The following is an 11,224-nucleotide window of genomic DNA, read 5'->3' on the forward strand; positions in this document are numbered from 1 at the left end:
GAAAATATGTGGGGTGATCTGAAGAGGGCTGCGCACAGGAGATGCCCTCACAATCTGACATATTTAGAGCATTTTTGCAAAGAGTGGGCAAATATTGCCAAGTCAAAATGTGCCATGCTGATAGACTCGTACCCAGAAAGAGTGGTGTAATAAAATCAAAAGGTGCTTCAATAAAGTATTAGTTGTAAGGGTGTGCACTAGTGTTGGGTCCAAGTCTTTAAGAATGTCATATTTAATAAGTCTTATTTAAGAAAAGTAACCATAATAAAATTAACTGTAATTCTTTGTGATGTGTAAAATGTTTACTTTGCAATTTAACAGTTTTTTCCTTAAACAAGGTTTCCCCGATGACATATGCAGCCTTCGAATGCGACCTCCAGAGGATGCAGCCTTCAAAATGAGATGCAGCAATTGTAAGAAAACTGTTAAAATATCAGTGGTTCAAATTTTACGAAGCTACAATAATATTTTTGTGCACAAATTAAATAAAAAAATAACTACTTCATTATGCTGCAGCTTAAGGTGAAATCACAGTAATCTGATGCCATTAACTGTAACTTCACAGTTAAGATTAGAGTAATTTGACAGCAGGCTACTGCTAAAAATAACTACTTCATTATGCTGCAGCTTAAGGTGAAATCACAGTAATCAGATGACATCAACTGTAACTTCACAGTAAAATATAGTATTTTTTTATAGGAGCATACTCCCAAATCACAGCATACGCAGCAGCAGGTCAGGCTGGTGCTGCCTTGCACACAATGTCAGTGCAGGTAAATCAGGCTGATTTGCTGAAGGACTTAGACTAGGACCAGTGGCTCTCCCCTGAGGTGGTAGCTGGGTTGCATGGCACCACAGATCTGGCTTTCAGGGCCACCAAGCAACCTCTGCTCATCACAGCTCTGCTTAGGCAGTACTGTTAGTATGTAGGCTCTATTTTGAGCCTCGCTGACTGTCTCTAGCATTGAGTGTAGTCAGGTCTCCACCAGTTTTAGAAAGCCTTTATGCTGAGACCTATGGGTGGGTGATATGCCAAAAATATCATATCACAATTTTTATTCAGAAATATCTTGATTCACAATTTTAGCACGATTCTTTGTCACGTGGGTTTTACTATTTTGCAAGTTGTCTGAGCAGCATAGCTAAAGTATTTTCCCTTTTTTTTTTGTATAAAGAAAATATAAATTAAAAAAGCCTTTCAAGGTAACAGAATACAAAATAAAGAGAAAGGCAGATATTTAGGCCAAAGTGAGTGAAGATAAAAATCGTTCATTATTTTATTCTTGTTATTAAAAATAAAAACAAAGATACTCATTACAAATAAAACAAACAGTGCTTTATTTTCCAAGTACAGTAGGTGTATTTAGTAGTAGCATTCAATAAATTGAATCTAAACAAATATTAAAAAAAAAGACACTATATACTTTTTACATGATATACATCAATTGTACATTGATTCTTATTAAAGCAACTGTATTTTTTCCTCTGTGTTTTGTTGTTTTATTAACATTAAAAGAATAGTTAAGAATAGACCCAGAAATGAAGATTCTGTCAATTCTGTCATAGTGTTTTATTTTTATACCATCATTTACTCACTCTCAGGTTGTTTTAAACCTGATTTTTGTCCAAAAGCAGATTGCGGAGACATTTTTTTTTTTCAAAATCCGTCATATCACGCACTCCTACAGTAATGCTTTAAATATGCATGCTTTCAGCCCCTTTTTTTTTTTGATGTGTGATCACAAATAAACAGAAACAGACATGACTGAACAAGTATGTGTGTCCTCTTTCATTTAAGAAATAACAATAATTCCACTTTATTTATGCATGATTCTATGTAGTCCTGGCACTAATGCATTATCATCAATGTATCAGTTTTTGTTGTAAAACTGTAGTAGAACATTGTTGCTGGTCCAGCAGTGGAAACACAGCCTGACATTTGGCTTAGCACTACTGGTCCGAAGCTATTTGCCCTGTCAGCCCTAGCACACACCGGCCTACCAGTGGAGAAGCAGCTACTGGAACTGTGGCCTCTGCCTACTCATTCAGCCAGTCCAGGTCCAGGCCAAGGAAAGACCTTATTATTACTCCAGAGTAAAATTTTAGTTGCGTATCGATGCTGATGTCCTGCAGCGCCTTAAAGAGGATGACATACTTGTCCTCTCCATCCACCTTCAGCACAGAGTGGACGGGTTCCAGGTTGGGACTCTTTGAACAATATTTAATTCTTCTGCCAACTGTGTCTGTGTTGGGGTGGCAATCGCAGGGGACGTTCTGAGCATCAATGCACAGGTCTCTCTGTCCAGCTTTGAAGAAGAACAGGTACTTGGCCTCATCATGAAGTCCCTTCATCATGGCCATCCCTTCGGCTGCTCTGATTACCTTTCCGTGGTAATCGCACACAATGTCGCCTTTAGAAAACGGTCTGGTTGCAACCACTCCTATAACCGAGAAAACATTACGTCTTAAAATTAAAACAACTGAATACGCAATAAATGCACACGCAAACTACTGAGTATTTTAGTTCTCGGGTTTTAAAAAATATTTTTTTTAATAAGTGATGGTATTTTTTCCCCTTACTAGAAAAATGAAAGGGTTTCTTACCTAAACCTTCCTCATCACCAAAGTCTTTGATGGCCAGGCCTGTCCAGGTCTGCTCAGACACACATTTTATTATAACCTCATCTGTTTCAATGGTGCCTGTGGGAGCTGGTTTCCACAGCCGTTCAATTTCTTCTGGCTTTGGATAGTTGGCCTTCCACCCCTCCTGCGCAATCAGCCTCGCCACCTTTGCGGCAGTTGGCATGCGGTGCGTGAAGTGTGCTGAAAAACAGAATGAAATAACTTTGAAACTCATTACTTCAACACAAACTAGGCAATTAATTCAGTATTGTAATAATGCACTGGAGACTCACACAGCAGATATTTCTCTCTCTGGGCGTACTGAGCAGCTCTCCACCTGTCATAAAAGACACGGTCTTCAGGAAAGCCTGAATCGAGCCGCTGCTTTTTGGTCGGTGGCTGGCCCTCCAGCGAAACCGGAAATCTGGCCACAAAGGCAGAGAAGTCTTTCCGTGGAGCGTGTTGCTCCGTGCCGATTCCAGCAGTACTCAGATCAGCTAAGGAGGTGTCATCATCCGAAGAAGTGCTGTGTAAGTGAGAAAAACAAGGTTACATAAATGAAGTAAAATAAGAACTTGCTAATCAGCTGTTTAAATTGTTGATGTATTATGTTCTTGTTGGATGAAGAGACCTACCCCTCCAAGGAGTCCAGCAGTATAGCCACGTCCACAATATCCTGTGGCTTTCTGTCCAGCTGCTGGTCTGCACCAGAGTTATAGGCCAGATAATGGCTTATGGCTTCCTGTTGGTGCGCGGGGAGCTTTTGTGCGGCCTTCCCAACAGCCCTCCGTACATTCTGACTCCTGAAAGGGGCCATCTTATACCTGCAGTAAGACAAGGTGGCATGAAATGTTAACTGCGATATGGCCATGGCTGACAAGGTATAATGTAGTGTATCCATTTTCACACATGCACATGGATCTGTATAGGTACGTACATTTCATGGAGGCGATTCATGTCTTGTGAGACACTGTAAACAGCTTCGCCGGACGATGAAGCAAAAAAACTTTGGCAGAATTTTTTGAGCCCAATGTTCTCGGGCCTGATCTGCTTGTAGTACAGCTGAAAGCACTGTGGGAAATGACCAAAGAGTTAATGAATGTAAAACACTGGTGGTATGCAATGTACTCTTTGAATCTTACTAACTTACAGCTTCCTCCTCTTGTGTCAAGGCGATTTGCATACTTGCAGTTTTCCCCTTCCTGAAGCCAATCACCACCCTGCCACCTTGTGAAATCCTCTCCACCCAGTCTGCATCCTGCAACATTGAAAAGGTTCCATTTACTATTGCATATATGTTCAAGAATTACAGCATATCATGAGTATAAACTCACTAAAATAGATCAACCAATTATTGCTATTAATTACTATTAACTACAATTTTTGCCGCAAACCCCCAACACAGAGTTAGTAAGGTAGCTGTTAATATTAGGTATTGGGGAGGATTAGGAATGTAGAATATGGTCATGCAGAATATGTGCTTTGTAAGTACTGTTTACTTTATATACAAATGATTGCTTTAGTAGAAATAAGAACAACTATACTATTAAATACTCTGATGACACTGTAATCCTAAGTCTTTTAGTAAGGAACCAGGACATACCAGAATATGAGTCTGAAATCAGAAACCTTGTGAAGTAGTGTAATGTAAATCACCTTACTGTCAATGTTGGAAAAGGTAAGGAAATGACAGTTGACCCAAAAAGACTAGGTGATTAGAATCCAGTAACTATTCAAGGTAACACTATTGAACAAGTGGATACATTCAAGCATCTTGGGGTGGTCATTGATCATTCATTGACTTGGAAAGCCCATATTGATTATATCTGCTCAAGATTTCACCAAAGACTATATTTTTTAAGAAGACTTAGGCTGGTCGTTTGTTGTTTTACGAAGCAGCTTTGGGAACTTTATTAAAGGAGAAGTCCACTTCCAGAACAACAATTTATAAATAATGTACTCACCCCCTTGTCATCCAAGATATTTATGTCTTTCTTTCTTCAGTCGTAAAGAAATTATGTTTTTTTAAGGAAAACATTTCAGGACTTTTCTCCATATAGTGGACTGATATGGTGCCCCGAGTTCGAACTTCCAAAATGCAGTTTAAATGCAGCTTCAAACGATCACAAATGTGGTTGTAAACGATCCCAGCCGAGGAAGAAGGGTCTTGTCTAGCGAAACGATCAGTTATTTACATTTAAAAAATATAATTTAAATACTTTTTATTCTCAAATGCTCGTCTTGGCTTGCAGTCCTTAAACTCTGTGTATTCTGACTCAAGACAGTTAGGGTATGTCGAAAAACTCTGACCCTATTTTCTCCTTAAACTTCAAAAATCCTACATCGCTGCAGAAGTACCGACCCAGTCTTTGCAAACTGAACATCTAAAGATCATCAAACACAAACAAGATAAAACAGTGATATAGGGCGATTTTGAAGTTGAGGGAGAACATGAGATTTTTCCACATACACTAACTGACATGAACCGCAACAAAAACAGTCCAGGCGGAGTAAAACAAGACGAGCGTTTGACATTAAAAAGTATATAAATTGTATTTTTTCATTAAAATAACCGATCGTTACCCTAGGTAAGACCCTTCTTCCTCGGCTGGGATCGTTTACAACCACATTTGGGATCGTTTGAAGCTGCATTTAAACTGCATTTTGGAAGTTCACAATCGGGGCACCATATCAGTCCATTATATGGAGAAAAATGCTGAAATGTTTTCTTCAAACACAATTTCTTTACGACTGAAAAAAGAAAGACATGAACATCTTGGATGACAAGAGGGTGAGTAAATTACTTGTAAACTGTTGTTCTGGAAGTCAAGTTCTCCTTTTAACTATGGAATACAGGCTTGGAATGGCAATCTTTTAATTCAATCAAATTCGCAGCTTGTACGTCTTGTCAAAGTTGCTGTGAAAGTCACAGATGTAAGGGAGTATACATCACTTCAGTCCCTTATGTAGAAGTAATCGCTATGAGAATTCATTTATACCTGTATCTATTGGGATTTTAATAGTAAATTGCAGTAATTGCGATGGCATTTTCACTAACAAAAGTGTTGTTGTTTTATGTGGTTGTTGTGGATTTGTTGCAGCTTTGAGTCCAAGACAAATTTCCTGCAAAGGAAAATAAAGTATAATTCTAACTCTACTAATAAATAGTCAATATGTTCGTAGTATGCATGCTAATAAGCAACTAGTTAATAGTGAGAATTAGTCTTTATGCTAAAGTGTTACAGATGAACTTACCGTCAAGCCTTCCACAGCTCCTGGGCGCTGCATGTGACGGAAGACCAAGAGCGCCTCGCAGTAATAGCGGTACAGCGTCTTCTCTGTGTTTGAGACCTCTTTCCCCATCAGCAGATCCCCATGGATCCTGAGGAAATCTGGCTTTGCCACTCTCAAAATCGTCTGGCAATCTTTGATGCAGGGAGCGCCATCGACAAACAGTCTGTGTTTGAAATAAACATAGCAAACAAGACGAGTTATTAAAAGACACCACCCTTGTGATAATGTGAGGACACAACAACAGAAGTACAAAAAGAACAATGCAAAATGAAAATTGAAACCATTAACCTTCTATCACACGTCTTGTCATTATGGGTCTTGTATACTCTCTTACGCAGTCTGTTCAGGATGTCGGTGAAACTCTGACAGTCGGTCCGGAGCCGTGGGTGTCTTTTTCGCAGATCCAGCCTTGCCGTCAAATATTCCAAGAACCTTTTAATGCTCTTGATGTAGTTGAGGATGGTGGCTGTACACAAGTCAGTGTGCTTCAGGGCTGTCAGAAAGTCCTCTGTCTCTTTGTTTTTTGACAGGAAGTCCAGAGATGGCTCGCTCCCCGTGGGCTGCACGTACCGAAGGAAACGGGACACGTTGTCAACCTTTGAAGAAAGACAGTGAGAAAGACGTGTCAGCATTAAGATCACGAAAGAAAGAAGACCCATGGGACATTGCTGAGGTGGGTGTGCTGAGGATAGATGTGAGGAGAGATCTTACCTCCTGTTGCCAGTTTGGGATCCTCCGTGACACCGTCAGGTACTTTTTAAAGCCCACCAGGAGCTTGGCTTGAGCAGGGAACTTGTCATGCAGACCCGCCTTTTTCATCTTTGTCCTAACAGAAGGGGATACGGTTTGAGGGTCTCTGGAGGGTGTGGTGGGTGTGGTGGTGGTGGCAGCATCAACAGAGTTATCTTCAGGTTCTAAGACCATGTCGGACTCCTGGGGCTGGTTCATGATGAAAAAACCACGCCGAAGAAGCTCCATCACCATGGTGATCCGAGAGCGTCTGTCAGGCAGGAGCTCACAGAGCTTGTTGTAATTCCAGGTCCTGTTCTTACGGATCCACTCCCTGTTGGAAGCCTTGGCCTTCTGCACCTCTTGCACTCTTTCTTCTGGTGTGCTTTTTTTCATGCACACCCTGGCCAGGTGAACAGGGAGGTTTTCCTGTGGCTTGTGGCACTGCAAGCAGTACACAATGTTGCGTTCAGCAGACCTTTGAGAAAAAAGAAATGATATAAAGAAATGATATAAAGACTTGTATAGTTTTTATACTGACTAAACGATATAGTCTATCCCCAACCCAACCCTAACCCTAAACCTAGCCCTCACAGAAAACATGTTTGCATCGTTACACTTTCAGATAAACACCATTTACTATGTTTAATCATTTTTTAACAATGTCAAAAATTTCAGGTTTTACTATCCTTGTAATGTAGCAAAAACAAGTACACGCACACACACACAATTGATTATGCAAAGATTTGCTTTCAAAAACAATATCATATTTATTAAACAGTTCCTTATTATGACTTTAAATCTCAGAACGATCTCAAAGTTAAGAGGTGCGAAAGTCAGATTGTGTGGCTGTATTTTAAAATTGATTATTATAATCTTAAGTGATGAAGGGCTTTGAAAGTGATACGTGTGCTCCGTTTTGAGAATGATTAACAGTTGAAAACATTAGAAATTTTTGAAAAGTAATCAAAAAACAATTAAATTTAATCAGTTACATTAAGAAAGTAATTGAAATAGTTACACTACTTGTTACATTTTGAATAAGGTAACTTATAGTGTGTATCCTATCACATTTCCAGAGTAACCTTCCCAACACTGATTAGTTCTGAAATGACAGGAAACCTCCTTTTAAGTAAAGGAAAGTAACACAAGCCTTACCTCTTCTGATCTCGTACATCCATCGTCACAGCAGGCAAAGCATGTGATGCAGGAGGTGTTTGTATCCTGATGAAAGCACACACACAGCACTGATCTGCCTCTGCCTCTTCCTCTAGGGTTTATTGGCCCTTGGTAAACAACTTATTGGTGCATTACCGCCACCACCTGGTATGGAGTGTGGACCACAATGTTATATACAGAACGTTCAAGAAAAACGAAACAAACCCCTATATCCTTCCACTGAATTAGTTTCTCTAATATATTGAAACTATAACACATCTTTTGACTCTTTCCTGTCTATTAAAATCAATGCGTATTTTCATCTCTCCTAAATTTTGAATCAAATGTCTTCTTTCTGTTTCACATTTCTGACAATATATCATTACGTTCTTCCTGCCCACAGAAATCACATTTCCCTGTGATATGTTTACCTATCTTGAACAGTGCTTCATTTAGTCCAGCGTGTCCAAACTTATGGCTTGATATTATTATTTCTTCTCTCCTCATTCAGAGCCTGTTCTTCCTCTTCGTCTTTGTTTTGCAGCAGTTGGCATCCAGCTTGTAGGTGCGTTACCGCCCCCTCTGTTCCGGAGACTGTGTCAGATCTCAGGTCCAGCACTTGTGAGAGAGCAGCACTCTCACCTCCTGTATTTATGTGGGTTTGTCCAGTGTGGGTGGGGCTCTCCAAAAACAAAAGGCGTGGCCAGAAAGTCTCGCAGCTACTACAAACATCAATCTGTATGTATGTACATATTTATTTACTTTCATTTAGATCTTGATTTATTTTGAGCAAATCAGCATATTAGAATGATTTCTGAAGAATCATGTCTGAAGACTGAAGACTGGAGTAATGATGTTGAAAATGTCGCTGTGATCACAGGATTCAATTACAGTTCAACAGATATTCACATAGAAAACAGCTATTTGATATTGTCATGATTTTTAGCAAAATTACTGTGTTCTTGATCATATAAATGCAGCCTTGGTGAGCAGAAGAGATTCTTTCAAGAACATCTTAAAATCCCACTGAATGACAAATTACAACAACAATGTAATGAAGTGTACACATTACTTAAAAATACTCAGTTTAACTGTTGGGTAACACTTTATTTTAAGGTAGCATAGTTATGTGTTACTCCATGTGCTTACTACAGTAATAGCAATAAATTATGTATATTACAAGTTACACAACCTAAACCAAACCCTGTGTGTAACACTATAGTAAGTACCTCTAGTTTACTGTGTAACCAACTTTATCACAAGGTCAGTAGTTCCATTTCATGTATTTTATATGTCTGTGCTTTAGTTTAACTGTAAGTAATTTTAGATTATTTTCTCACGGTACTGATTTTAAATGACAAAGCTTGAGTCTTCTGTTAGTTTTCTTTTTAAAATGTATGACCTCCATTCATACAATGAGTCATGAGGGCAGATCACTGTCGTTTACAGATTAGTTTTCATTGCTGTAAATGATCAATTCATGATGCGTTAATGAGGGTCGAGATGCTCTGCAGGTGCAGAACAAAGGCATAGTATGTCTGTAATTATCGAACCGTAAATTTAAGTTTATTGTTTAAAGGTATTTTTTTCACTTGGTCATAGGAGTATAATTTAAAGTTTGAGGTTTTATTAAATATATTTTGAGTAAATTTAGCAGTTTATTAATTATTTATAAAGAAACATTTGATCTGTTTTTGTTTTTAACTCTATTATTCCCTTTATTTTTCTTATTTCTTCATATAGGATTTTTTTTTTTTAACAAACCATGACATTTATGCCATTTGTGTGTAAGAAAATTGCAAAATGATTCAAATTTTAGGGGGTTAAAAGTTAAAGTATTTCATAACCATGTGCTGGCGTATAGAAGTAAATTTTAAATATGTATGTAATGAATATGCTTCAGCCTGCTTTTCAAAAATAAGATAATTTTAAAAATAAATCAACAATTTTTTTTGGTCTTATAATAACTATAAAACAGTCTAATTTATTAGCAGAAAAATAACATTATAAAATATACAACATTACATTAACATTCTTTTACTTTTACTTTATTTTATTAAGTTGTGTATTCATTTATGATTTCCCTTAAAAAATTTTGCTTTATTGTAATTAGGCAAATGATTTTTGAAAAGTTTGAAAAACACAGCGTTATGAACATACAATTACTTTGTCTTGAGCTGACCAGACAAGCATGGTAGTGTTCGCTGATTGGGGTTTAAATTTGTTCAATCTTGACAACCTTACTGTCTTTTTGTTTATTTTCTAATATGTGTTTCTAATTACAGATGGGTACAAAGATGAAACTGTAAAAAGGGATAAGGCTGTGAAGGTTTTTTATTATATTTCCTGCCAGGTACATTATTTTTTGTGAAATATTAATTAAAATGTGTTTTTCAGATCAGCTGCTTTGGACAACAGACTAAAAACAGGAGTGCAGAGATGAGCAAAGAATGTTCTTTTAATGTCATATCAGCTGGTTTTTTTTTTTGAATCAGCGTTGAAAGGTACATTTTAGCAACCTATCCATTCCAGGTGGATAATTTCTGCGCTTCCTTTAAATCATTCATGTAAAAATCAATTTAATTGTTTTTGTTTTATTTGTTAAAGCTGCAGGGCACTTGTCCTAGTTGTCTTGGCATACGCCATTTTGCACAATTTCCAATTTTTAGGTCCCAGCAGCAGTGCATGTTAGCATAAACTCAGATTCAGCAATTACTCTTTAGTTAGAAGACACATTAGGGGTCTTTAGAGATATGATATAGATTAGCAAGCCTGCTTGATCAGTTACCAAAGAATATTGTTTAAATTATTTGGAAGAAGAAAATGTTAAAGTGATAAAATGTTGTTTTGCAAAAACGAGTACACCCTCCTTAAAGTTACTAAATAAAACATTTTCCCCATGAAAACTGCATTCTGGTGCTTATTTATCCAGTGGTGCAATAGTCATAGTTTAACAGACATAACAGACATGTTCCACAAATGGACGGCTTTATAATAAACCAGTAGTGTAGTGGCAATGCATTATTAACAAGCTTAAATGTTCTTGTAGCACATTAAAGTGAAGTTGAAATATAACTGTAGTTCAGGAAGTAGTGAAGTGTATTTTTTAAATAAATTGTAAATATACACTTAAATTGCATTAAATGTGCTTAAAGCAGCTTCAGTGTAACATATCAAAATACATTACAAAAAGCTTACAATTTATCTAAAACATATTCTTAAGTACACTTCATATACTTCATATATGAAATAACACAATGAAAATACACTCAGTATAGTACAATTAAATATATTAAGTATGTCAATAAAAAGCACGTTTTACACCTGGTCACTGTTGTTTTGTTGTATGTTTTGCTAAAATACTTTATTTCAGTTGTGCTAAAGTGCTTTGCTAGCTGATTATTGTTCTTCTTACTATTAT

The 11,224-nt window shown here is 37.4% G+C and overlaps 1 protein-coding gene across 1 annotated transcript; it reads right to left on the reverse strand.

The window, feature by feature from the left end:
• Positions 1-1,321: 1,321 nt before the first annotated feature.
• Positions 1,322-8,407, reverse strand: si:dkey-23a23.2 (uncharacterized). The gene is made up of 11 exons (XM_051104452.1): positions 8,235-8,407; positions 7,804-7,968; positions 6,628-7,123; positions 6,205-6,512; positions 5,878-6,079; positions 3,773-3,880; positions 3,560-3,693; positions 3,258-3,446; positions 2,916-3,148; positions 2,605-2,823; positions 1,322-2,441 (listed from the first exon to the last, which is right to left on the reverse strand). Exons 2-11 carry the CDS (start codon positions 7,824-7,826, stop codon positions 2,038-2,040), a joined length of 2,316 nt encoding a protein of 771 aa, XP_050960409.1. The 5' UTR covers positions 7,827-7,968; positions 8,235-8,407; the 3' UTR covers positions 1,322-2,037.
• Positions 8,408-11,224: the final 2,817 nt, after the last annotated feature.

The sequence above is a fragment of the Labeo rohita genome, unplaced genomic scaffold (genome assembly GCF_022985175.1).
Source record: "Labeo rohita strain BAU-BD-2019 unplaced genomic scaffold, IGBB_LRoh.1.0 scaffold_721, whole genome shotgun sequence".
In the NCBI taxonomy this organism is placed as follows: domain Eukaryota; kingdom Metazoa; phylum Chordata; class Actinopteri; order Cypriniformes; family Cyprinidae; genus Labeo; species Labeo rohita.

Excerpts from the sequence above, each read along its gene's own strand:
- si:dkey-23a23.2 (XM_051104452.1), bottom strand. The coding sequence starts at position 7,826 with ATGGATGTACGAGATCAGAAGAG. Across the intron at positions 3,881-5,877 it reads GAGCTGTGGAAGGCTTGACG|GATGCAGACTGGGTGGAGAG; the intron begins GTAAGTTCATCT and ends TCAATGTTGCAG. Across the intron at positions 3,149-3,257 it reads CTGCTGGACTCCTTGGAGGG|CACTTCTTCGGATGATGACA; the intron begins GTAGGTCTCTTC and ends TCACTTACACAG.